This window comes from Kwoniella dejecticola, chromosome 2 (assembly GCF_000512565.2).
Source record: "Kwoniella dejecticola CBS 10117 chromosome 2, complete sequence".
NCBI classification, from domain to species: Eukaryota; Fungi; Basidiomycota; class Tremellomycetes; order Tremellales; family Cryptococcaceae; genus Kwoniella; species Kwoniella dejecticola.
The window spans coordinates 789,214-815,569 of NC_089302.1; the positions used below are offsets into that span (position 1 = coordinate 789,214).

At 48.3% G+C, this 26,356-nt stretch overlaps 7 protein-coding genes and 1 non-coding gene across 8 annotated transcripts; 4 read left to right on the forward strand and 4 right to left on the reverse strand.

The window, feature by feature from the left end:
* Window positions 1–140: 140 nt before the first annotated feature.
* Window positions 141–2,729, reverse strand: I303_101742 (eukaryotic translation initiation factor 3 subunit B; the record flags this gene model as incomplete). The annotated part of the gene is made up of 6 exons (XM_018405468.1): window positions 141–964; window positions 1,034–1,865; window positions 1,919–2,062; window positions 2,123–2,309; window positions 2,374–2,559; window positions 2,635–2,729. 6 exons carry the CDS (start codon window positions 2,727–2,729, stop codon window positions 141–143), a joined length of 2,268 nt encoding a protein of 755 aa, XP_018265749.1.
* Window positions 2,730–3,106: 377 nt separating this feature from the next.
* I303_101743 (uncharacterized protein) lies at window positions 3,107–7,326 on the reverse strand (the record flags this gene model as incomplete). Its single annotated transcript, XM_018405467.1, has 13 exons — window positions 3,107–3,112; window positions 3,172–3,321; window positions 3,397–3,502; window positions 3,573–3,654; window positions 3,724–3,861; window positions 3,920–3,937; window positions 4,003–4,190; window positions 4,244–4,353; window positions 4,411–4,559; window positions 4,624–5,272; window positions 5,332–5,451; window positions 5,524–6,169; window positions 6,236–7,326. 13 exons carry the CDS (start codon window positions 7,324–7,326, stop codon window positions 3,107–3,109), a joined length of 3,453 nt encoding a protein of 1,150 aa, XP_018265748.1.
* Window positions 7,327–9,140: 1,814 nt separating this feature from the next.
* On the forward strand, window positions 9,141–12,744 carry I303_101744 (uncharacterized protein; the record flags this gene model as incomplete). The annotated part of the gene is made up of 12 exons (XM_018405466.1): window positions 9,141–9,586; window positions 9,647–9,814; window positions 9,869–10,347; window positions 10,410–10,498; window positions 10,552–10,760; window positions 10,818–10,992; window positions 11,055–11,323; window positions 11,397–11,930; window positions 11,988–12,263; window positions 12,337–12,522; window positions 12,584–12,663; window positions 12,725–12,744. 12 exons carry the CDS (start codon window positions 9,141–9,143, stop codon window positions 12,742–12,744), a joined length of 2,931 nt encoding a protein of 976 aa, XP_018265747.1.
* A 438-nt stretch (window positions 12,745–13,182) lies between these two features.
* On the reverse strand, window positions 13,183–13,861 carry I303_101745 (uncharacterized protein; the record flags this gene model as incomplete). Its single annotated transcript, XM_018405465.1, has 2 exons — window positions 13,183–13,450; window positions 13,536–13,861. 2 exons carry the CDS (start codon window positions 13,859–13,861, stop codon window positions 13,183–13,185), a joined length of 594 nt encoding a protein of 197 aa, XP_018265746.1.
* A 47-nt stretch (window positions 13,862–13,908) lies between these two features.
* Window positions 13,909–17,029, forward strand: I303_101746 (uncharacterized protein; the record flags this gene model as incomplete). Its single annotated transcript, XM_018405464.1, has 11 exons — window positions 13,909–13,950; window positions 14,007–14,067; window positions 14,126–14,281; window positions 14,334–14,686; window positions 14,745–15,107; window positions 15,171–15,661; window positions 15,728–15,980; window positions 16,031–16,204; window positions 16,264–16,474; window positions 16,576–16,880; window positions 16,952–17,029. The coding sequence occupies 11 exons, from the start codon at window positions 13,909–13,911 to the stop codon at window positions 17,027–17,029; spliced, it is 2,487 nt and encodes an 828-aa protein (XP_018265745.1).
* Window positions 17,030–17,385: 356 nt separating this feature from the next.
* On the reverse strand, window positions 17,386–17,474 carry I303_101747. The gene has a single exon. It is a non-coding gene; the product is annotated as a tRNA-Lys (tRNA).
* Window positions 17,475–18,772: 1,298 nt separating this feature from the next.
* I303_101748 (uncharacterized protein) lies at window positions 18,773–22,125 on the forward strand (the record flags this gene model as incomplete). The annotated part of the gene is made up of 7 exons (XM_018405463.1): window positions 18,773–19,120; window positions 19,197–19,301; window positions 19,363–19,428; window positions 19,510–19,997; window positions 20,092–20,627; window positions 20,686–20,805; window positions 20,867–22,125. 7 exons carry the CDS (start codon window positions 18,773–18,775, stop codon window positions 22,123–22,125), a joined length of 2,922 nt encoding a protein of 973 aa, XP_018265744.1.
* Window positions 22,126–23,089: 964 nt separating this feature from the next.
* Window positions 23,090–26,261, forward strand: I303_101749 (uncharacterized protein; the record flags this gene model as incomplete). Its single annotated transcript, XM_018405462.1, has 12 exons — window positions 23,090–23,199; window positions 23,430–23,530; window positions 23,608–23,696; window positions 23,793–23,880; window positions 23,958–24,068; window positions 24,132–24,191; window positions 24,257–24,458; window positions 24,556–24,664; window positions 24,719–24,775; window positions 24,827–24,886; window positions 24,954–24,983; window positions 25,038–26,261. The coding sequence occupies 12 exons, from the start codon at window positions 23,090–23,092 to the stop codon at window positions 26,259–26,261; spliced, it is 2,241 nt and encodes a 746-aa protein (XP_018265743.1).
* Between the last annotated feature and the right edge of the window lie 95 nt (window positions 26,262–26,356).

The window sequence follows — 26,356 nt, forward strand, 5'->3', positions numbered from 1 at the left end:
GTGTATGAGTACCAATTCGGAATTGGAACTTGCACCGAATCGTCTCGGTCCAATAAAAAGCGATACTGATGCGTTCAGGAAAGATGCATCCAGCTTGTAAATATAGCATTGTATGATAAATTGCAACTTCTGGTGACGACCTATCCAACAACGACTTCCTCGGTCTCATCAATGAGCTCTTCAACAATCTCCTCGACTCTCTCATCATCTTGGTGATTGACCACCGTGACTTTCTTCTCTTTACCCAATTGAGCCCTTCTTTCATCGATCTTCTTGTTGTTTCTCGCTCTCCAGGCATTCCATTCCGAGATATCTCTCTGTCTCTGAGCCAATTTCTCGGCTGATCCTCTGTTCTCTTCGGCGGCATCCTCCTCGTCGAAAGTCCTAGAATACTCCTTGAGCTCCTTGCGAACTTTCTTGATTTGATCTTTCGAAAGTAGGGTGGAAGGTCTGTTTCTCCATAGGAATTGCTTGAATCGATCTTGAGGTTGATGGACTAATTGTTGTCCCTTGAAATCCCAGATGCAGTATCCGGGCTCCGGGGTTTGTCTCCAAGCCGAAGCCGAAGTTGCCAAGTATCGTCCACTTGGGTCCCAAGCGATATCAGTGATTCCATAATGTTCACCAGATGCAAGCATAGTGACATTGGCCCCTGGTTCAGAGGCTTCTCTTCTCTCATCGACAACGAAGTCGAGATCCCAGAATTCGACGTCGAACTTTTGGGATGAGCCGATGGTGGCGAGGGCGATGTGTCGTCCTCGAGGAGACCATACAAGGGTGTTGGCGATTTTGCCGTCAAGATGCTTGATAGGGATGAAATCACCCTTCTTCTGGTCAAGTTGGTAGAAGTCGATGTTGTACTTGATGACTACACCGGGGATACCTTGACCGTAGTTCGGGTCGTTGGAAGACACCATGGCGAATCGATTACCTTGAGGCTCCCAAGCGAATTGGGGAACGTAATCTGTTGAGTGTATAACGCGGTCAGCTGACGTCCAATTATGCAGTTCAATGATCATGTGGCGTGACTAACCTTTGAACTCGATGACCTCCACAGGATAGTCTTTCTCCCTGACTCGGAAGAGCTCTAGGTTACAGAAAGTAGCCTTCTTCGATTTGGCTTTTCTGGCATGTCGGTCGACCTTGACACAGAGGAAATCACCTTGGCTTTGCCAGTAGAATTTACAGTCGGTCACGTTGAAGAGGTTCTTAGCTCTAAGGATATTCCTGCTAGGAATAGACATGATGCTGACTCGTGCAGGTTGATTCTGAGCCTCAGGCGTCCAGAATACAAAGGAGCATTCTTTGCCTTTTCCGGCCTTTCGAGCAGCGAAGTCCTTATCGCTCATGGGGCACCATTCGAAGTTCTGCACACCCTCAATCTTGATGGACTTCTTGTCCAAGAGACCCATTCCTGGAAGCTCGTAAACGGCAATACCAGATCCGACGTTGACTTTGGCGATGTAAGCATCATCAGGGGACCATTTGAACAGGGGCCAAGGCATTTGTTGCGGACCATCTTCACCTTGCACAGGCTTTTCAGGGGGGAAGGTTCGGAGGACTCGTTGAGCCTTGATATCCCATACGACAAATGTGTTTCCCTCATCTTCGGGACCGAAAGTCTCTCTCAAAGCGGCGTTAGGGTGGTTCTCGAAATTATCCAACGGCTCTTCAGACCAGGTGACGAGGTAGTTCTCGCAAGGCGAGTACTGAATGAGTCGGACACCAGGGTGGGTGAAACGAAGTACATTGACTCCGATAGGTCCATCAAGCTTGGGACCAGACCAAAGAGCTACACCGACTCGGTGGAGGGAAGTAAGATATGTTCCCAGAGGTGACCATTGCAGGTAAAGTTCTCCCCATTTCTGCACCCAGAGTCAGCTGAACTCTGAAGCTCAAGGCAGAAGTCGATACTCACGCTGTTCTTAAGGGGTTTACCGTCAACCTTGACGGGCTCTGCGTTACCATTTCTGCCATTCCACCAGATAGAAACATCAGTATCCCGGAAGGTGAGGTATTGATCTCGGCCGGCATTGTCTCCTAACCAGCTTCGAAGGTGGTCCTGAAAGTGCAATATATCAGCATTTCACGTCCGACTAGTGATTGTTCTCGACTTGCTCACCTTTTCTACGTAGGACTTCTCTCTCCATCCTGTCGGAAGTTCGCCTTCTCCTACAGGGAGGTTGGCGTATCTCTCGATGTCTCCGAATCGATTGACGTAAAGTGTGCTTTTACCGAAAGAGGATCCATCCAAGGCTCGGAGAGCATTCTCAGCTTGTTGGGCGTCAGGGTAAGTGAGGAAGATGAATCTGGGCACAAGTCATGTCAGTGACGGGCTGTCGAATGTGTTTTAAAGTAAAAAAAAGGTCTCACCCTTTGTTGGTAGCAGCCTTGTCATCCCATGGCATGCTGATGTTCTCCTCCTCTATCGGCGCCCCGGCCTTGGCGAATAATTGCCTCAATCTATCTATCAACTTCTGCTTCTTGCTGTCATCGATGACTGGGATGTTGTCAACGACGAGGACATTCTCGAATCCTTGCTGGGTGTCCACAGCGTATCTATATACATGTGTGTGATTTTTAGCAGTTTGCGGATGAAATGGAATCTGAGCTGTGCCGTCATTCGTCACTCACCTGTCTTCGATATCGGCGTATCCTTCTTGGAGCTCAGCTTCGAAGTCGAGCTGCTCCTCTTCGGTGAATCCGTCTATCTTTTCGATCTCTGACATTTTTGGTCGGTATACTTGAATATGATTGTGAGAAATGACTGGATCCTTAAATAGATGAATCGTTCTTACTGGTCTTTAGGGACGCGAACAAAAAAGCATTTCTCAATTGCTTTTAAGATGATCGACCGGTAATTCGATTTAATCCCGTGGCGAACAATCGAATGTGGCAGTCTTCCTCTCTGTCCCCAACCATGAATCATCGATGTGACATGCATTAATTATTGTTGGCATCGTTATATATATATCTATTATAAGACTCAAGTAAAAGCTACTCTTTGTAGGCGATGGGAAAGTGTAGATGCAAGTTGTGAAATAACAAGATATGCAGAGTAGCCCGAAGTCGAAAATGAACGGTAATTTGATCCCAGATATTTTGGTTAGAACTGTTCAATCGGACGATTAGCTGTGGAAACTTCGTGACGTGAGATGACTGTCTACTCACAGAGAAGGATAAGAACCATGGATTCAGTGCGAAGGGATATAAAAGATGCGCCGCCGTTATTATACCCATAGGTACGAAAACCTCGATGTTATGCGATCCGATTCGGTAGCCCGCTGGCATCAATGAGCCGGAAGTGATGACCATCATCGGCTACGAAAGGCAGTGGCAGTCGTTCAGCTTGACCATTTTCCTGCACCTCAGCACGAGGAATGAATGGTCACTTACCACACAGAGACCGAAAAAACTCAATTGAGGCCAGAAACGACGCCAAATGATGGGTAATTGCAGGAAGAAATTGGATTTCTCGACGGTCTTTACGGTTGTGGACCATCTATCATCACAAAATTCAACATCAGTGATCGTTTGGACGCGATGGGATGGACCATAGCTCAATGACTCACGTCATATTGTACCCGACTAGATGGGCGACAGTGGCGGCCGACAAAGGCATTGACATACCAGTGAAGAAGATAGTGAGGTACGCTATTGCACAATTGATAAGCGATCAGCCATTGAAGCGAGCCCAAACGTGAAAGGGACACCACGACTCACGAATCCACTTGATTTGATCGACAGCCAGCCGAGACGAGTCGGGTACTTTCAGTCGATATCGAAGAACGATATATGCGAGATTACTCAGCCCGGTGAATATCGTCAAACAGACCAAAGTGATTTTCCAAGAATTGAGATCTGTGAATCATATCATCAGCCTCACATCGTTTCATATCAACGTGCCAAGCCGACTCACAGTATCCATCGACCGGCACTGTACGATGAGAAAAGCCATCATCAGCACCTTACCATCCTAATGATGCAATTTGGTCTACTCACAGTTGAAACCCTCGATGAAGTAATTGCCAACCGTTGTAAGCCATGCGATGGAGATAGCGTAGTACGAGAAGATATAACCGCAGATAGAAAACTTGGAGTGAATCGGGATATCTGACCAGACAAAACCGTGGAACAGAGGTGTGATGGGACCCCTAAACCAGCTCTTGATGGGTTTGAAGACCAGCTCACTATACCACTCGTTAGTCAACGGACATGAGATTTAGGGCTTTGGACAGCTCACGAGCATCCGAAAGCGTATTTCTGCCATCGATTGATTTCATCATCAACAGTCAACGATACACCTTCTTCGAAAGCGCTTCCACTGTATGTTGCCCATCGTACGGTGTAACCCTGTGATCATTTCTGTCAGCAAATTTCACCTTGAGATGGAGAACGTGTCTGACTCACCTTGATCTGTAACGTTACAGCAATTTGGAAATCCTCAGATACGTGGTCTTCAGACCAGATCTTGTTGACTCCATCATCGGGATCGACGAACATACATTCTTGCAGAGCTGACCAACGGAGGAACGCATTGTGTCCGACGAAAGGAGCGACTGTTATCGGGTATGTGTATGTAAGCTGATGTCAAATCTAAGGGCACTACCGGAATGTACTCACCTTCACCACTTGCACAACAGTAAGAAATGGCATGTTGGATCATTCTTGTGAAATGGGCCACACCATTCTCAAAGAAGTGATGAGCAACCTGCATTACACCGGAAGCATGTTGAATGATCGCAACTTCCGGACTTTCCTTCATCTCAGAAACAGCATCTGCGAAGCAGTCTTCTGGTACTCGAGTATCCGAATCGACAATCAAGATAATTTCGCCGATCCGGATATTCCCAGCTGCCCAAGCTTTGCCCTCTTTCTCCTCTAGCGCTTGCGCCAAAGCAGCATCGTAGATATCGTTCTCGTCCAGCTCGTTCCAAAAGTGGTCGGCATCGAGTTTCTCAGCGGCAGCAGGTCTGAGCTCATCCATGATTTCCTCGACTCGAAGCGATAAAGCAGCAGCATAGTTCATATTTCCAGCCTTCTTGAAACGACCTTTTCGGACAAAACCATCAACACCGTGTCCTGGTCGTGCTACATATGCGAGGTTGTTATCAAAGTAGAATCGCCTTCGCTTGTCAGCTTCGGCTTTCGAGAGTAATTGTAGACCATCGTCACATATCAGGATACCGACCGAACCACCTTGACGCTCGTACGTCGTAATAGCTGCTTTGAGGGATTCGACGGTAGGCATGATGACTTCTTCCAATGATTCCTGGAGGAAACAGATATCAGCTCAATGACCAGCATGGGATCAAATGAGCATCTACTGACCTTGTAGACGGGTAGTTTGACGGTGACATGAGCTAATTCTCCCATCGTACGCTTCGGAGCAATACCTGAGAAATACCTGGAGTTTTGGGTGACTTGACGAACAGGACCGAAGATTTGGCCCTACCATCGAGGTCAGCTGAAGAGACGTAGCGGCGTTGCGGCAAGCGAGACTGGACTGCAACAGTCACTTACAGCTGAATTGATGACGACCATTGCTGCGAATGTGGCAACACACATAAGACCAGGTGCAAAGATGAGGAGAACGAACCGCATCGGTTTGCCGTCCAATAAGTATTCCTTTAACAGCGTCCTTATACCGAGGGAGATGATAGTGATAAGAAGCATGATAGCCAGACCATCTGAAACGGGAGCGATCATCATGACTGGTCTTTCCCTCCATTTCCTCCTCATCTCCCTCTTCGCTATATCCTCGGGGTCCAGATCTTCCTCTTTGGTCTTGACTGAACCTTTATCGTCGGCCGTCAGCTCAGGTAGGACGACTCCGTCGATGCCGTATTTCTCGTTCGAATTTTGTGAGTCTCTCCTCTCCTGCTCTTTCTCATCTTCTCGGTTTTTGGCATCGTGAAGCATCACTAAGTTAAACTTCACGTTGACCTCGGGGCCTTGCCATATGAATTGAATCAAGGATTCTTCCAATGCCTCGGCAGCGGGAATGACGTTTTCCACTGCATCGGCCCATACGACCAGGACTTGCTCAGATCGTACGAAGGCCGCGTATTGATGCTTTCGAGCTCGAGCGAGAAGTTCGATACTGTCTAGGATCTGTATACGGGTGTTCTCATCGATCACCAGCTCGTTCATGGATGGGGAAGGGTTACTGTATATCAAGCCTCAGTAATCAACAAAACATGCTTGGGTGCAGTAGAAACAAATGGTTACTGACATGTAGGTATCAAAGATTGTGCCAACAATATCGGATTTAATCTTGATAGCCACTTCAGGATTCAGTCGAGTGATAGCTTCTTCGAAGGGTTTGAGAGCTTCATAATCCACCGGAAAAGTTCGATACAGACCTGTCCTAGCTCTTATTGTAACACCTGTAGCAGCGTCGTTCCTCCTCACTCCCATTCGAGGAGCTTTGAACCATTTCTTCTTTTGTACACCAAGCCTAAAGATATGATCTGCCATGACGTCCAAGGCATCAAAACCGTCTCCAAACAAGACTGCCCTTGGGTGATCGGTCTGACCAGCTGTGTTGAGCGACATAGTGTGGGATGCCGATTTTACCATATTCTCATCCTCTTCTAAGATCGTATTGCCTATCGACATGGGCGGCGGATTCAGAGCTGATGTTTCGTCTCGAGTCGCATTGGCTGACCGAGTGAGCGGTACCAGTCCATTTTGAGCATACGCGTTATAGGCGTCAAGGTTCTCATCCAGACGCCTCATCACCCGTTTCGATCTATGCCTGTTTTTGCTCTTCTTGTCCTTCGATTTTCCCTTCTTCACCTTGGCCTTGAGAGGCGGACCTGCCTCCCATCCTGGCAGGGCGTCTGACCCTCTTGCCTTTCCTTTGCCCTTATTCCTTCTAACTTTCCTTGTAACGGATAACCTATCAGGTGCGAATTCTCCATCAGAATCCTCTTCCTCAGAACTGCCATTATCGATCGTAAGCTTGGATTTGTAAAACGCGTTGTTCATGCCATCTTGATTGTATCTAGTGGTTTCTCCCAATCTAAGATTCTCAGGATTGGTATCCCGCCTAGCGAGGGCTTCACTCGCTTTTCGATGCCATGCGGGAACAATTGCTTGTGAGAGCTTTCTGCCGTTTATTCCTCGTTGCTGTTCACCTGAGAACGTTCGTCCTCGGGTGACGGGATCGATGGGCGCATCGGCATCAGGCTCGACCAGACCAATAGAAGCAAGCGAGGGGAAAAGGGATACTCGTCGTTGGGTCGCTCGGGCTGGAACGGGCTCGTGTACTGGAAGTTCAGGAGGGGAGAAGGCGGGTTTCGCTTTGCCGAAGATACCCATTTTGACGAGTTGCAGCGCGGATCGAAGGTGAGGAAAGGTCGGAAGGTGGGTTGTCGGGTCTTAGCTAATAGTCATGGGCGAACAAGAGTGAAATCTTTCTGTGTAAACACCCTTCCGAATACCTCCAATGTCGGTGTAGAATCTAACCTCCTTGCTGAAATAATGGATGATGATTTTTGTCTTTGGAAAAGCTACTTGATATCGACATACAGCAGGCCGGGTTGGTCTGCCGCTTTGAACTTCTCACGTTGAAGATCGCACCGATAACAGCTGATTGCGACTTCTGATGATGGTCAACTACTTGCTTGATTGCAATGGCACGACAGCTAGATAGTCAATTTGCGATTTGTTGTTCCAAACCAGGATAACGTAAATTAAGATGTACTTACGCACCAACGCGGTACGGCTCGGATGCCAAGGGTGTCCTAGTAGAGTTCGTAGTTTAAACGAATCGGTGACTGACTTGCATCATAATTTCGCATCTCACCTCCAGAGTTTTCCCAGACCGAAGTAACATTTTTTCTCACCCTGTCACGACACACACTGCTGCCGCTTCTGAAAATCGCAGTTTGTACATTTCTACGCCGATCGTCAGATAAGTAATCTAGCCTTTAGAGGCTAGTCTTACTCAGCTCTCACCCAGGGATGATCATCAACAAAGATAAGGGAAACATTGAATTAAGGGAAAGATGGGAAGGGTGCCTGCGCGGATCAGCCGGAAAAGGAAAGTTTCCCGTCTCATCCGGTGACTGCCATAACACAAAGATCTTCAGGGTCCCGTAACTGACAGATTAAAAGTAAAAGTGCACGGAAGCAGCGGTTCTCAGGCCCACGGCACGGGAAGTCTGAAGTTACTCCAATCTTTCAAAGGGTCCTCAGTTTGACTACTCAAAATTAGACCTGTCTCAGCAACCGAAATATTCGCATCCGATTAGACGATAGAGAAATTCACAAGATGATCTAGAACCGCACGATGTGGAGCGGGTTGAATAACGGGTTACTAGCGGACGGCCATGCAAGGTCATGAAGGGATCGTACCAATCGGATCCGGTCTGTCAGATTCCCTTTCTTAGAAAGATGATTTCCTGTATGCAATGTTGGCGCGAGAGGAGGGCAGGACAAACGTGATGATTCCTCATGTCCAGAAACTCGCGACTCAGATGCCGTTTGTGACAGCGTGAATTACGTGAATGTATCACGCCACGATCGACTCTGTTCTTTTTTGATTTTCCCGGCCTTGTATCACAACAACAAAGAAAGTTTGCGGCTTCTAAGACAGACAAGGAGCATGAGCTATCGATAGGGATACAAGCGAGACATACGATCCCGCTCGTGCAAATCGGACGAGGGAGGGCAATTAACCATTTTCGCAATCAGTCGGATTTTGGGTCGGACTGAACCGTCCATCCTTAGCATATGGAGTGATAGGCAGCTCCTGATCTTGGTGGAACATCATTTTGACGCTAAAGCGAAAGTCACTTTCCCTTTTGGTGAGGCGACGACAATCACCGTTGGTCAGAATCATTCACATCGTGCCATACACCTTCTATCAGACATCGACTCAAGCCAACAGCTACGTCTTCGACATCCGACTACTGCAAGATTGTCCGCAGACCAGGTAGGTTGGTCACACATCCGATACTAGATATTAGCCCACGCCTACTCTCGTGAGTTTGCTCGCTCTCACCTCGGATTCGATTCCTCTGTACTCATGTAACATTCTTCAGACAGCTACACAGAAAGAGGAACAGCATTACAATCGCCTGGCAATATTAGGATAAACAAAGCGTAGGCATCGCTGCCTCTCCGTCAACATGTCCTTCCTCCGACGTATGTCCTCGGCTGCGTCTTCATTTATCCCTTCCATCCCCAATGCCCAAGGTATTCCAGCATCGCATGTCCCACGTCGACCAACCGAGACCTTCTCCCGAACTTCCAAAGCCTTTGTTGAGGAGGAAGACATAGACGAGAAAGCTTCGAGGGCTTCTTGGGAGCTGTCAGATAACGAGTCCATCTCATCCAAGGGTTCTCGCTCCAGCAAATCAGGGGCTTCTTTCGCTACTTCGGATTCCGGAGATATAGATAAAAAGAGCTTCGATGAAAGCGATGACTCGAGTTCGGACGAAAGTGATGATTCCATCCTAGATAGAGGGGGCAGACCAAGGGATAGATACGATATGATGGTTCGGCATTTATGGAATGTTGCCGAACGTCAAGGCTGGTTTAGAGATGCAGAATTCGACGGTTTGGTCTCGATCAGGTGAGTATCAGTGTCGAAATATGGAGATCTGATTGGCCTTGTGCTGATATCTTCGTGTAGAGTGAAGAAGAGGGTTCTAAGAACGTATCCTCAGCCAAAGAACACTAAAAAGGGTGCGAGAGAATTAGGACGAAGGATCAAAGAGTGGGATGCTGCTATATCCACACTCAACCCCGAAGTCGCAATGAAGATCACAAGTAAAGTGGTGCAAGCCATCATGGCCAGATGGTGAGCTTCTCGGTTGCGGAAAAGCATAAGTCGAAAAACTAATAACCGACATAGCGCTGAGGATGCGATCGAGATCACTCTTGACGTCAACACCCGAATCCAGATCTTAGATGACCTTTCCCAGCTTGCCGGTGCCCGTAAACATCAGTTCGCAGCCTTTGTACGAGCCGACGCATGTTTGGTGGTATGGGCGGACGAAGTTGAGACCCTCATCCCATCAGCTGAGGCTTTGGAACAACGTATGATCGCATATGTCTGGTCGGGAAGACACCACGAGCTCAAGCTACTCGAACCTGAAAGCGAATCTGAGGACGAGATTGACGAAAAGGGTGAAGATGAAGAAGGTTGGGTGGATCGAGACGCCGAGAAAGAGAAGGAACTCGCAGATGCCGATGGGGATCTCACGGAGGAGAAGGTCGGCGGAAAAGAAGGTGATTGGGAGATGCGAGATCGACGACCAGTCATGCTTTATGCCCCGCTTGTCTCTGGTCTGGCAATGATCCTTACTTTCGTCTTCATTGGTTCCGGTATCAGTGAGTTGTGTTGTACAACCAAGACATTGATTTCACAGCTCATCTTATCCGTGGTCGTTTAGGAAACTTGATCAAGGAAGTCTTGCTTGATGGTTCAATGGCTCGTATGGCTCTTATCGCTACTTCGCCATTCGGTTATCTGCTCTCAATCGTGAGCATCTCACTAGCTCTGTCCTTTACAATCCGCTAATTATGATCGAATAGTTCTTCTCCATTTGTGTCATGGGAAACTTGTGGCAAATATTCGGTCCTGTAGCTCAATGTCATCAAAACTCGTCCTATTTCTCTGGTAAAGCTCCCAAACGAATGACCGGTAGATTACCTCACATCACGATTCAAATGCCTGTATATAAGGAAGGTTTGGAAGGTGTGATCATCCCTACTGTCGAATCGCTCAAGAAGGCTATCACTACGTAAGATAGATTTTACCAGTCCCGGAACCGCGATTTAGCTGATATCCGGTCCAATAGCTACGAGAGACAGGGTGGTTCCGTCAACATCTTCGTCTTCGACGATGGTATGCAAATCTGGGACGAAGAGGAGCAAGAAATCAGAAAGGCTTATTACGATCGTAACAATATTGGCTGGACTGCTCGACCCAAACACGGCAAAGATGGTTTCATCCGAAAAGGTCGATTTAAGAAGGTATGTTTTCTACCTTCAGTGGGAAATTGCTGTGGGTTGCGCTGATGATCTATGCAATTTAGGCCTCCAACATGAACTTCGGTAACAACCTGTCTTTACGAGTCGAGGAATTGATGGACGAGATGCGACCTTCGGCCGAGGAACAGGAAGATCCTGACTGGCTCTGGACCGACGAGGACGAGCGAGAAATATACGACGAAGCGCTTGCCAAAGCACTTGAAGAATCTGAAGGTATCGCTTGGGCTGCTGGTAACATTCGAATCGGTGAACTCATCTTGATCATTGACTCCGATACCAGAGTGCCTGAAGATTGTTTCCTTGATGCCGCTTCGTGAGTCTTGCTCGTCGTCATTGCCTTCATTTTCATCTGCGTCATGACATCAGCTTAACCATTTGCGAAATAGGGAATTCGCTCAATCACCTAACATCGCTATCATCCAACACGAATCTGCTGTAATGCAAGTCGTCGGTCATTTCTTCGAGAACGGTATCACGTCCTTCACCACCCGTATCAACACTGCCATCTCCTTCTGCGCCGCCAACGGAGAAGTCGCGCCTTTCGTAGGGCACAACGCCTTCCTTCGATGGGCCGCCATCCAAGATGCCTCCTTCATCGACGCAGACGACGGCATCCGAAAATGTTGGTCTGAATCGCACGTATCTGAGGATTTCGATCAGGCTCTGCGATGTCAAATGAAGGGATGGAGTTTGCGATGGGCTGCCTACTCCAACGGTGGTTTCCAAGAAGGTGTATCTCTCACTGCCGATGACGAGCTGAATCGATGGCAAAAATACGCCTATGGATGCTCCGAGCTTCTTTTCCATCCATTGCGAAATTGGTTCACCAAAGGTCCTATCACTCCCTTGTACCGATCCTTCGTGTGGGCCGACGGCATTCCTCTTCACTCTAAGATATCTGTATTGGCTTATATCTCTTCGTAAGCTACTATTCCTTAAATGCTAAACCAATCAAGCTAACCCGATCATTCTATTAGGTATTACGCTATCGCCTGTGCGCTATTACTGTCACTCGTCAATTGGGTGTTAATCGGTCTCTTTGACGACGTGCTCGATCTGTTCTACCTCAGCTCATGGCAAGTATTCTTGACATGTATCGTCATCTTCTGTGGTCTATCCAACGTCTCTTCGGCCCTGTTCCAATATCGATTGAACACCAACTCGCTCGGAAACGCCTTGATACAAAACTTCAAATGGATCGTGTTCTTCTTTTTCTTCTTCTGTGGAATGTCTTGGCACTTGTCTACAGCTTTGTGAGTTGCACATACCTCGTCACGAATATTACTCCAGGATGTCTCACTGATAGTCGGTTACTGTAAAATTCAGATGCGCGCACTTGACAGGATACAACATGCAATGGGCATCTACAGTGAAGGAAGTCGAACTTTCGCATTTCTTCAAGGAATGGCCGGCTATGTGGAAACGATTCTGGGATATCTGGATCGTTTCTTGGGTGATGATCCTCGGTGTCGCCTTTATGGCTTCGCCTCTCGTACCAACCGGTTACAGGATGTGAGTATCTACCTCCGTATATCGATATCAAGACGATAAGCTGATTGTCAACTTGCCTCAGTACCAATTTCACATGTATTCTCCCCTTGATGGCTCAAGCATGTTGCCATTTCCTTTATCCCATCGTGCTTAATCCTTGGTGTAAGTCTGCTCTTACCTCATTGCTAAATGAGGCCGATGCTGATATTTCGTGCTTTTGCAGTACTTTTGTTCCAATTCTAAACCACCCTCCTTCACCTGGTACATTCTGCGTCTGCGTCAATGTTCGGTTCACAAGTACTGGTCAAGCATTCTGCAAGCACAGACTATCTCTTTCCTCTAGATTTTCACTCCATTTCCCGCTTCGTGATCGTGGTTCTCCTTCCTTCGGACATACAATTTTACTTTATAGTCAATAATCAAATAGCATTCACCTGTTGGGAATGGGTTAGCATCAATGCATCAGTATAATATTTCAACAAGCCTGCGTTCCGCCATTTTTCGTCGCGTCGTGTCAACAATGCTGTTGTGATCGATTAGTAGCTCGCTACGCTTGAGTCCCTTGATCTCGACGATCAGCTAGCACTCAGCAACTGATTGAGGAAGTCTATAACTGACGAATGACATGATGGGATGAAACCCCGTTTTTCACAGACAGTAACGGTGTCGAAACCGTACTAGCTAGAAAAACCCTCGACTCGGCCCGCCCCTCCTCATGACCTCAAACTCCTCTGCTCCGGAAGATATCCCTCCGACCCTCTCGTATCCTACATTCCTATCTATATCGTCCAGCTCGTATGTTCCCGCCTGTTCCATCCGCCGACGTCGCTCCGCGTCCCGAGCGCGGATCTTTGCTGGGGTGGGTATCGAGAAGGCCTCCTTCAGATCGGCCCGCCGTATTTGGACGCCCAAGCAGGTCGATAAGAAGCAGTAGATGATTGATGCAAGGCTGGGGTGTTCAGATCCACTATCAGCTTCGCCGACAGCCGCGATGTGGTCCGAGGAGGCCAGCCGAAGCAAGACAAGGGACTCACAAGAAGAGACCGCAGAACAGAATGAAGAAGAAGAATAGCTCGTCCATCTCTATTTGGGACCGACTTTGCTGACTCGATTCCGTGGGGTAGTCTTCGAGCACAGACGATGTGAGATCTGAAGGAGCAGTGTGAACAGCTTGCGGTTGGTATAGACGAATATGCTTATGACTTCTGAAGAATAATAAAGGAGCACCAGTCAACTGTGACTGTAACCATAAAGCTTGCACTTGTGTGGAGGAGATCAGGGGTTTTGCCACGTGATTCGTGATGATACTCAAAATATTTTGACGCTCATCAACCAAGCGGGCATCTTCAGTGTTCTTCATCTGTCCACTATTGCCAAATCAGCAGAACTTGCAAGTCAGAGGCCAAGATGGTGTCCTCAGAACATAGGCATAGGTCGACCTTGAAACAGGTAAGCAATGTTCGGGCGATTTTGTCCGCTCTTGGCTCATGAGGTGTTTGGTCCAGAGCAATAAAGGCTTCAAATCTAAGCATGCTTCGAAAGGGTCATTAAAGACAGCTGCCAAAGGTAAGCTGAATCTACTTTTCTACCTTACGCATCGACTGACAGTGAGATACTCTCCTAGGAAAAATGGGCGGCTCAGCTCAATCCGGCAAGAATACCAAAAACTTGGCTTCCAGCTCGAAGAAAGCCCGATTAAATGCCAATGCCCAGAAGCGGGACTTGAAGAGAAAGACAGTAGTGGAGGATGTAAAATTCTTCTCGACCAGTAGTGGAGGAGGTGAGCTGTTACTCGACTCGCTGAGAGACTTTCGCTCATTTAAGATGGGCAGGCCAAGTTCCCAGAATCATCTCCGTGTTACCCCTTTTACCTTCGATATCGCCTCGCCGATTCCTCGCCAACCTCTTGCCGTCCCTCGGTCTACCGGAAGCTGAGCTGCAAGAGATATCGTCGGCACTGACGGACCGAGGAACGTACCTGATCCGAGCTCCGCGCTTCAAGACTTCCTTACAGATCAACCTCCTACCGCCGCTCTCGCTCTATCCTACCCTGGATGCAGCTTTGATAAGTGACTACGTGGTGTTGCTACTGAGTAGTGTAGACGAGGTCCAGCTGGAAGGAGAAGCTATCTTACGGAGTCTGCAAGGTCAAGCGGGAGGTGTAGAGATGATTGCAGCTGTGCAGGTGGGTCGCTGATCTCTTGTAACGAGCCGTGAATTGTTATAGCTGAATCGATTTCTAGGCTCCGGTTTCCAACCCTATCAAACCAGACACAAAGCAATTGATACATAAATCGTTGTTGTCGTTCACCAAGTACTTCTTCCCTTCAGTTCCCAAAATCCACTCTTCTGACACCCCGGCTGAATCCGCCCTTCTCGCTCGAGCATTCTGTGAGGCTGCACCCGGAGGCACCAAGAACGAGGAGGGTCGAGCATATATAGTAGCAGAAGGCTCGAATGCAGTGAGATGGACGGGCAGCGGCGTACAAGGTGAGGATGGAGTGCAAAAGGGGACTTTGGAGATCATCGGTACAGTTCGAGGAGGAGCTCTGAGTGCAGATCGTCTCGTTCATTTACCGGGACGGGGAGACTTCCAAGTCGAATCCGTAAGCATCATCGGTTCCTTTCTCCAGGTATCACGACATTTGGGGCTGAGAGTAAGTTCGTAGATTCTGCCTGCACCACCCTCGGCTTTAGCTCTAGCATCTCGTCCCCACCAACAATCTTCCATGTCAGTGGACACAGCGTCTGGACCCTTATCCGTACCTACCGAAAACACGGACGATTTGACCGCTACGAATAACCCGGACTTGATGTCCAACGAGCAGACATGGCCAACGGAGGAAGAAATGGCTGGATCGGAGGCCCCGGCGGCAGGAAGCTCGACAGACGAGAAGAAGCGGACTAAGCGGGTACCGAAAGGTACAAGCGCCTACCAAGCTGCGTGGATTTTCGATGACGAAGACGATGATGATGAGGATGACGAGGATGATGAAGACGAGGACGACATGGATGTATCCGGTGATGAAGCGGTGGATGGACCAGAAGACGGCTATGAGCGATACGATCATGATGATGAAGAGGAAACGGAGGAGATCGAACTGGACGAGAGGAAAGAGGAAGCTCATCGAGATCTTGACCCTGAGCGAGAAGAGGAAGAGTGAGTTTGCGTGGCGTCGTGTATGCTACTACGTCGCGAAGTATCATGCTGACAGGTGGCTCACAGGTACGAAGCATACTTGAAAGAGAGAGAAAGGGCACAAGCGGAAGATGCGATGTTCCCTGATGAGATCGATACGCCTCGTCATATCGCCGCTCGAACGCGGTTCCAACGTTATAGAGGGTTAAAGAGTTTCAGAACGAGTCCTTGGGATCCGTATGAGAATCTACCAATAGATTATGCTAAGATCTTCCAATTTGAGAATTACATGGGTACGAAGAAGAGGATCGAAAGAGACGGAGCTGTAGAAGGAGTCAAGGTGAGTCTTACTTACCGTCACATTCTCAGATCGCTGACGATTCTGCCCAGGCTGGAACTCGGGTCATTTTGGTTTTGAAAGACGTACCTCGCAGCGTGATTGACGAAAGAGACGCCTCTCTGCCGTTCATTGTTCATGGCTTGTTACAACATGAGCACAAGCAATCTGTGCTGCATTTCGTGGTCCAGCGTAATACCGAGTATACTGAGCCGGTCAAAGCTAAAGTAAGTCGCGATCCTATGTCTATACCAATTAACCGCTGATTGCTGATGTGCATGTGTAGGAACCACTCATCCTTTGTGTCGGACCCAGGAGATATACCATCAGACCCTTGTATTCTCAGCACGTCCGTGGAGGAGGCAAGGGAGTCAACAACGTACATAAGTCGCAGAAATTTTTACGGCCTGGAGAGGCCACTGTGGCTACTACCTTTGGACCGATCTGTTTCGGTAGAACAGCTTGTATCTTGCTGAAAGACGAAGGAGCCGATCAAGGTAAGCAGCCAGATGCCTTAATTTTTGTCTTTTGTCGGCGACTGGTTGCAGGGTGTGACGCAATGTGATGCTAAATCTGTGATTCGTGGTGCCATGCACAGTGCCGAGTCTCGTCGCAATGGGTTCTTTCCTCTCACCGGACCCAACCCGAATTATCTCCAAGCGAATCATCCTCACAGGACACCCGATCAAGGTACACAAGAAAACAGCTACGATCCGATACATGTTCTTCAACAGGGAGGATATCGATTATTTTAAGTCTGTCGAGCTGCACACCAAATTCGGTAAAGTCGGACACATCAAAGAACCCCTGGGTACGCATGGGTATTTCAAGGCTCATTTCGATGCGCCGATACAGCAGATGGATACGATCTGTATGAATTTGTACAAGAGGCAATATCCCAAAGTAAGCGAGCTAAGAATCTACCTTTTCTTCTTGCGTCCAATCCAGCTGACCTGAATCAATGGAAATTATAGTGGTCTGAGATCTTTACTCCGCCCCCTGTCAAGGCGGTCACAAATGGTGAGGAGGAACAAGATATGCAGGTGGAGTAGCGCGACCCTGTCAAGGTCATGCAGCGGAGGGAGTAGCGGATTCTTGTACATTACGACGCATCAAGTTATGTATAGACCAGTTCTGCATGAATGGACAGAGCTTCGATTTTGCAATATCATCAACTTGACAATTTCCCCGCACAGCCATGCCGAGCGACTTGCAGAGTCGTCCGAGTCAACGAGAGTGTCAGCTATGTGGCAGAGCGTGATCAGCATGAAGGTTGAGCGCCAAAAATAATCAAGAGCGACAATTTGTAAAGCTCCACGAGCACGCTGGATGGTGTTGGTGGCACCCCGTCAAGGGGTGTAAGGGGTGGGGAAAAAGCCAAAAAAGTCAACTTTCTCTGTCTTCGTTATGAAGCTCTCGGCGGGTATCGAACCCGCAATCGCCCGATCAACCGAAATCGGTAAGAGTCGGGAGCCTTAACCATTGGGCCACGAAAGCAAGCGATTTCTGGTTTCCTCTATTGTTGTTAAGAATATATAAAACTGATATGGGACACGATGGCAAGGTACAGCACTATGGCAACCGCTGTCTGATCAAATGGTGTTCCTGATCCAATCACCAGGACGTCGATCGTCTGGATGAAGTAGGGTCGTGGACTTCGTACCTGCGTGACCGAATGTTGATGGAGCTCTGCCCTGGTACTCGGAAAAAGAGCACTGTTCGGTAAGTCATGAACGTGATTCACTGCCACATAGCTCCTTGTTTGTCAGTCTACGTTCCAAATGTCATTCAAAGCTTGATGTCGACCCCGTTCCCGATGCGCTGCGGCTGGATGCGAGACTCCCCGCTGCCCACTGTGCTGTGCACAAGTCCCAGTATGGGACTCTGGGCGCTTCTACGCAAGTGGAATGCATTTCTGGCTCCCGGGGGGAAGATAATCGATGGGTTTTTTTCAAGGTCAAAAAAAACCTGACCTTGATCCACGTGGATCTGTTGCCGTTGTCATAGGATCTTACCTCATCACTCGCGCGGTTGGCTTTGGCTTTTGTCTGGGCCTGGTCAGAATTGACCACTGACGCCAACAACCAAACGTTGACACGCGCATGTCAGAAAGATGCCATACCCTGCATCCACAAATGAGTAAATGCTTGTATCCAAAACAAAGAGCATCGTATTCGTAGAGCCAACCCCATTTTTAAGCATACAAGTATCCTCACACTGAGACACAGGGATCGGCAAGTGAAAATAGTCAGTTGGTCAAGATACATGCTCAAGAGAGAGAAAGGGTTAGAAGTGAAAGTGAAAGATTAAAGCGTTAGTTCAGGACGCAGGCAGGAATCGAAATTGAGGATCAGGATTACAAGGAAGGTGCTTTGTCTTGTCTTGGTTTATTGATTATTTACGCACGGATCCAAATAAAACACAATCCATCCTCATCCTCATTCTCATCGCTCTTGACCATTCGCTGAATCACCATCGCTCTACAAACAAATGCAAGCGCTTGCCTCTAAGATCTAGGCATGGTGACTGAACAGATGAAGCGGTAAAGCACCACGATCGAAACGAAATTCTACAATATAATCCAAGTATTTCAAACGGACAACGCCAACGATCATATACGACACACCGACGTACGGACAAATACCAAGTATCTCAGGAATACATCAATACACGGACTTGGCACGACTCCCACTTCTACCGTCTACATCTCTCATCGATGACCGACTCGCTCCCTCCTCTTGTTCTTCGTCTACAATACACGCCCACACATACTGAGTAGGTACCGATAATCCATCATGGCGTCTTACCAAACCTCGACTGCAGGGCCCTCTCGACCGACGTACCCTGCTTATCCATCTCAGCCACCTTCCATCTCGCCTGTACCCTCACCGTTGATGGAGCAAGAGCACTGGACAAGTAACGGGCAGTACGGCAATATGCAGATGCCCCAACCTAGATCCTTGTCAGGCTCGACATCGGGCTCCGCATCAGTCTCCAGATCCGCATCCGGAGCATCGGTGCATGGAACTGGTAATCCCAGTGCTACGAGGGATGATGGCGGTGAAGGGTCCAAGCGGAATCCTCTGGTTGATCTGATAGACAGCGAAAAGTTCTACGTGGAACAATTGAGTCTGGTCATAAGAGTGAGTTATACACACCTACCATCTGCAGAAATTTTCTGGCAAGACTGATGAGTCTGCTTTACTTTCGGGTCTGCAGAAAGTCGCTGCTGCGTGGTCAAGAAAGGATTTTCCCCCTCCAAAATTAGATGCGATGTTCCGGTGCGTTGAAGCTGTATATAGAGCGAATCGAGCATTTGGATCAGTAAGTTGCGTTTCCATTCTTGGGCTAGTCATTCGAGCTGATCTCGTCTGCCTCGCTGTAGAAATTGAAAGAGATTGGACCCAATCCTTCAAGTCCGAAAGCTTTGGGTGATCTATTGATGAGATGGGTGAGTCAAAATACCCAACCGGTCAAAATACCCAACCGTGTTTCAGGCGCTGATTGGTGAAAACTGGGTCGTCTGGGCCAGATTGATGATCTTGAGCCGGCCTACCATAAATATTGCACAACTTTCTTGGCCGGATTCGATTCTTACCAACCTGTCACGCGCAATCAATTGCTCGCCGGCATACTGAACGAAATTTCTGCCTCGTGTTCGCCCACACCACCTCTGAATCAATGGTCTCTGGATGCCTTGTTCATCTTGCCATACACAAGACTGAGATACTATCGGAAGCTCTACGCTAGATTGTTAAGAAGTACGAAGGAAGGAAGAAGCGACCACAAGTTGCTGGTCGTTGCCAATCAGCGATTAGAAGGATTAGTGGGCCAAGTGGAAAGCAGATTGGAAATGGACGTTTCCGAAAATGACTTGTCCCCTTCAGACGATAACAGGACAAGCGGGAATGGGAGTTCGGCTGGGACAAATCCTAATTCTCGTCAACAGAGCTGGTCTGAGAAGGAAAGAATCAGCAGGACGAGCAGTGCGATGGATAGCTCGATGGAATCGCATACAAAGTGAGTTGACCTTCAAATTCACCGACAGAACAGAAACCAAAATGCTGCGTGAAAAGTTGTCTGACTGATGGATCAGCTTTTCACCTTTCAGCAGTCGAATCGAAGATCGAAACTCTGGAGGTTCAGCTGTGACCAACATGACCAGTATAACACAGTCGCCGCAACGAAGACCTCATATCCAGGTATCTACCACATCCGGCAGTAACAATCTCAGCACATCGAGTCCCACGCCTACCTCAGCTAGCGCCCCTCTTTCTGATCTAGAACTCAGAATCGATTCAGAACGGACTATCGATCTGTTCTCGATGACACCGAAGAAATGCAAATTGCAGATGAACCCACCGACACTGCCCTTTACCCGTTCTCTTCGATCGTCGCATGATGTTACCGTATACTTCACGCCCAACTCAACCGGTCAGCTAGTCACACATCGTCGGGCTCATATATTCATCTTGTCGGACCTGTTCTTGGTAGCGGAATGGATGGAGGCGTCTGAAAAGGCAGCGAAGGCTCAGCAAGTCGCGCGGGAACAGCCTGAGAGGGTTGGACATGGTGGTCCTATGCCTGAGATGTGGTTGAGCTACCCTCCCCTAGCTGGAAAGCACCTCATGGTAGCCGAGGGTGAACAAGGTGAGTTACCCGATGGTGCATTTCGGCGACGTGGCTGATGGATTCTGTCGGTATCCAGCCAACGTATTGACCATCATGATCATGAAGAAAGAAACGTTCACTATTCATGCCGAGTCCGATATAGCAAGAGACCAGATCATGAAAGATCTGATTGACTGCATAGATTTTGCTTCAGGTGGTAAATCCTATCAAAGCTGTGTTTGCAAGAAAAAGTTGCTGACGGCTGACCCTTTTCGTAGTCACTCGACCTTCTACTGCCGCACCTTCACCTATCAATCCTGATCCGAGATCCCCTTCTGTGACATCGATTGAGAACAGGTCCAATGAGTCTGTCTTTCCACCTCTCCGATATCCGAGTCCATTCTCGAACTCTTCCTCACCATCCACCAGTCCACGACCGAATGACCAACCGGATATGCCACCTATGCCATTGGGCGGCAATGCTCTGCTGTCCCAGATGAACCAAATATCGTTACAACCGGGCGAAGCTATAGCTTGGCCCCGTGGACCTACTCCACCTCAACCTCAAGCAATGCCTCAACCACCTTATAATGCTGCTCCAGCACCTGGTGCTCCGGCAATGGCGGTCCTCCCACCTCGAGGAGCGAGTCTTCGATCTCGAGTTCAGTCAAACAATATGCAGTCTCCGCCTCAACAGCACGCGCCTCAGATACCACCTATGCCAGGTATGGCGTTTGATCGATCGTCGGACCCTCAACTCATGCCAGGAAGCGGCGCGCCTTTACCTCGATCTCCATCCGGACGATCCGTCCAATCTGCACCGCGTATGAACATGAACAACGACCTACCGCCTGTACCCCCAATCGGGATTGGCAGATCCGGGCCTGGCGGCTCGTTCTCGTCAGACCAAGGTCATCCTCAAATGCCAGTCGCCCCTTTCGCTCAAGGGAATCACATGATAGCGAGGTCTAGATCTTTGGAACCTCTACGCGCGCCTGAACCACCCTCAGCTAGATTCTCGTCTTTCGAGACTGCTCCAGGGGCTGGACCTGGTTTAGGTGGAATCGGAAGATCTTCACCCTTGACATCGGATCAAGTAGACCAAGATGGACATGGGCAAGGTGATGATGAAGACGAAGACGATATCCCACCTGAGGAGGAACAAGAAGAAATCACAAGTTTGACGGGCCCAACGATAATTTCGGCACAGATGAAATGCAAGGTATTCCTGAAACAGGAACATCAAAAATGGAAATCTCTAGGTGGAGGGAAATTGAAATTATACGTACAGAAAACTGGACCGCCCTTGAAACAATTAGTAGTGGAGAATGATAGTTCGAAATCGCAGATGATCATCAGTACGATCGTTCTTACGGACGGAGTGGAACGAGTCGCGAAAACTGGTGTGGCTGTAGAGATCTCGGATAAGGGGAAAAGAACAGGGATCGTGTATATGATACAACTTAGAAATGAGAAATCGGCGATGGGCCTGTTTGAGAGTTTATTGCAAGGTAGTGATCGAGCTGTCAACAGGTGATAGATATTTAAACACTTTTGGCATTTTCTTCTTGGCATTTTGGCATTTTGTTGAAATGTTGAATTGTTGATTTGATTACGGATGTTCACGACTAGATGTCATATGTCACAATTAATCATATATGATTTTATCGACATATCAACCAAGATGCATTTTCTACGGGTCACTTGGGTCATGATTTGTGCATGTGCATGAGTGTGCGATGGCTTCATGTGGCACGCATGCATTCATGTATGCTTCGCTTCCTCTTCGCTTGTATAGGAGTAATTTGGTCCTATACCAATCACGTGACACCACAACGCTCGGTTCACCACAGTCAGGATTTAACGTATTATTGGGCGTAGGAAAATAATTATCGACGTGCATCAATCTCGTACAGCGTGCAGTACAAAGTAAGACATGTGGTCCAGATTACCGCATCATCCGTTCTACGATATAAGATACCATTCTAGCCATTGACCTGATCAAGTCCACCAAAGGCAAAGTACAATCCAGAGCCTCTCTCTTCAGATACGTAATTCTTATATTAAGAAAAGTCTCGGATCCCAATCGCAAGTCTAATAGAAGTGGAGAATTATTCGCGTCACTGATTTCGCCAACTTTGACCTCACGACCACCTACCTACATCAGCACCGACAATCACATTGCTACTGGGGCAGAAGAGACCAGCAAGAAGAGAGTAAAGAAGATCTGATTGTGTGACATTGCTAGTTCGCGCTTTGCATTGGCTGTTGATTAGATTGATCGATTTATAGTTAGCTGGATCTGGGACTTCTCGGTAAGCCGAGTTTGCATTCACAACTCATCAACACCCTCTTAATTATCACATCGAGACACGACCTGTCTACTCGTTACCAGAACGGTGACAATAGAGTGAGGATGACCGTTGATCGGAACCTGACAGCCTGGTCAAGAAGACAACCAAATTCCTGCAACCATCAACCCACCCCTCATGCCTGACAAGATGCACCCCGGTGTACTCCATCGACGGTTCCTCAATGATCTCTCCACGTCCTTGTTCAGCTTCGTGCTGCCTCTATTACCGACGAGCGAGGAGCTGAATGTCAAAGAAGAGTGAGTTGAGTCAATGTTCAGGCCTTGCTTCATCTTCGAAGAGTCCCGCTTCTTGAACCCGTAACCCTGCACGAAGACTTACTGCCTGTAATACATCATCACTCTTTTTACACTTCATCCGAGCCTTTCTTTCCTGCCATGGACCGGCCGAATTATCTTACATCACTTATACGGGTGACGCCATGGACACGGAACGACGAGCTGACACTCTCTTCTCGATACTTCTTCAGGGTCCGAGGCCTGATTGAAAAATTGATCAAGACTCTAGAACCGTCAGCTCGATTATTGAGTTTCGGCAGTAGTTGCAATTCGTTCGGACTGCGAAATTCTGGTACGTGTCTGTGAACATGTACACACTTTCGAATGGTTCAGAGCTCCATTCCAGGGCTGACGTGATTGAAATGATAGATATGGATTTGGTGGTATTGATCGATGACCCAAACGCAACTATTGAGCCTGGAAACTTTGTCGAATCGATGGCTTCTCTTCTTGAAAGGGTAAGTTTATAAGCTTCCACCTCTTTTCTTTTTCGCTCGATTTTGAATCTGTCATTCGAGCTGATGAGAATGATTGCGTTTGTTCGATTTCTGCAGGAAACAAATTTCAATGTTAAACCGTTACCCAGAGCTAGAATCCCTATACTGAAATTAGAATTAGCCCCTTCGCCTGCTTTGCCTTTCGGTACGTTTCTCAGTCTCAATTGTGCCATATTTCGAATCGAGGTGCTCAAGCGTACTGATACATTATGTGAATGATAGGTATCGCTTGTGATATAGGGATTGAGAATAGATTGGCCATTGAGAATACTAGATTGCTCCTGACTTACGCTACTATCGACCCTGCAAGAGTTAGAACTTTGGTCCTGTTCCGTAAGCTCAAGTAGTTTCAGAGACTGATTGTGTACGGAAGGCTAATGCGATATGCTCGTTTAGTCAAAGTCTGGTCGAAACGACGTAGAATTAATTCGCCATATAGAGGAACCCTATCATCCTGTAAGTCGAAGAATCAGGTGTTGGAATGGTGGAATTGAGCTGACGATTTCGAAACAAACGCGTAGATGGATTCACTCTCATGGTCCTTTACTACCTTGTCCACGTCAAGCAACCACCGGTCTTACCAAATTTGCAACGAATCATGCCTATGAGGCCGATGGAAGAGGAAGAAGTGATGCTCGAAGGAAAAAATGTGTACTTCTTCGATGATGTCGAGACGTTAAGAAGGGAATGGAGTTCAGTCAATTTTGAGAGCGTTGGCGAACTGTGAGTAGAATTTCAGCCTCTCAATGATACCCTCGTTACAAATCATCGATAGTCTCGCCAAAGAAGCTGGAACTCAACCTGAATACAACTTACTCAGACTGATCGACTTCTTCCGATTCTTCTCACATGATTTCCAATTCAACAATTCGGTGCTATCGCTGAGAGCCGGTCAATTGACCAAAGAAAGTAAAGGTTGGGTGAACGATGTAAGTTCTTTGCAATTCTCGGCAGCGAGAACGCACTCTAACGATCATGCATAGATCGATGTTGGTGGCTTGAATGAGATGGCTAGAGACCGAAACAGACTGTGCATCGAAGTGAGTTACGATACAGTGTTGACCCTCATACCAAGCTGACATGTTGTGCAGGATCCATTCGAAGTGACTTACAATGTGGCTAGGACGGTGACCAAAGATGGTCTTTATACCGTAGGTGCTCGTAGTTTTGGTGGATCTTTGTCGAACTTCGTGGGCTGACCGGGATTCTTGCATTCAGATACGGGGAGAGTTCATGCGGGCCACCAGAGTGAGTACATCAGCTCAAAGCCATCAATCGCCAGTACTGAATTCGCACGTCTAGATCCTCACCCAACGTCCTGACCGAGCGGTCCTCGCTCTCGCCGAATTATGCAGAGAACGTGACGATGACCTCCATCGAGCTCCAAGATCAGCATCTCCTGCGCCTCGTGCTCTGTCGGCCACCAGGGGCAACTTCAACAATCCACACGTCAATAATGGTTTCCGAAGTCACTCTCAGGCGCCATTTGACCGTTTTGGTCAAGGAGGTATGCTTGACGCTCCGGGCGCAAGAAGGGGCCAATCAAATGACGATGATTTCCCCGAATATTCCGCACAAGATCTTTGGCTGCAATCCCAAGGCTCGAACCTGGGAGGAGTTGGTGGATTAGGCTTAGGGTTTGACGATCTCGGTTTGAGCGAACGGGGCGGAAGAGGTAGAGATACTGTGTCGAGGGGACTTGAAACGCCTGGCGGGGCCTACAGGGGTGCACCCACCTCAAGAAGATCTGCATCAGCATACGAAGGTGGTAATGGGCCAACCTCAGGGACAATCAGTGCTCCATTATCACCCCACAGGCTATACGCGCAATTAGAGCTGGGTAAAGGACTGCAACCCTCTCCGTCAAACACTTCCTCCGCGAACGCCTGGCCTGGATACGATCCCAGAATGCACTCGAGTCCTGGTATGCCGATGGACAGAATCTCAGGACCCGGTCCATCAAGGATATCTACATCGCAATCTCAGGGTGGTCATTCGAGGTCCCCTATCTCTGCGCCTCCAGTGACGACGGCCAACGGGCGATCGCAAGGTCTGCAATTGGGCGGAATCTCGAACGAAGATCCTCAAGCCGGTGCACCTTTACCTGCTTTCAAGCCTTTCGATTCGGCTGCTCCTCCTCCGCCTACAACGCTAATACCTCCACCTCCTGGATCAGTAAAATCATCTATCAAACCACCTCCTTCAGTAAGACAATCACAAGCAAGTAAAAATCTTCCTTCGGCGACGACGATACTTGGAAAAGAATCAGCCACACAGGCAAACTTCATATCGCCTTCGACGCTCTTGTCTCCTGCCAACGACTCTACTCCTCTTCCCTCTGCCGGATCTGGACCCGGAGTCGAGGGTCTGACTTCCTCGTTCGGACAATTGGGAGTCGCGGCTCCTCCGCCGCCCGCGAAGAGCATAGGTGGAGATGGCCCGAAGATCGTGGGAAATGGACAGAGTAAAGAGAAGCTGGATAACCCTGATCCGGGAGCGGAGAAAGTAAATGTGCAGAAGTCATAGCGGCTGCCTGTTCCGTAAAGGTAGCTCGGCGAAGCGAACGTGGGGATAACAATGAAGAGCCTAACGTGAATCCGATTACGGCAGTCAGTAAAGCA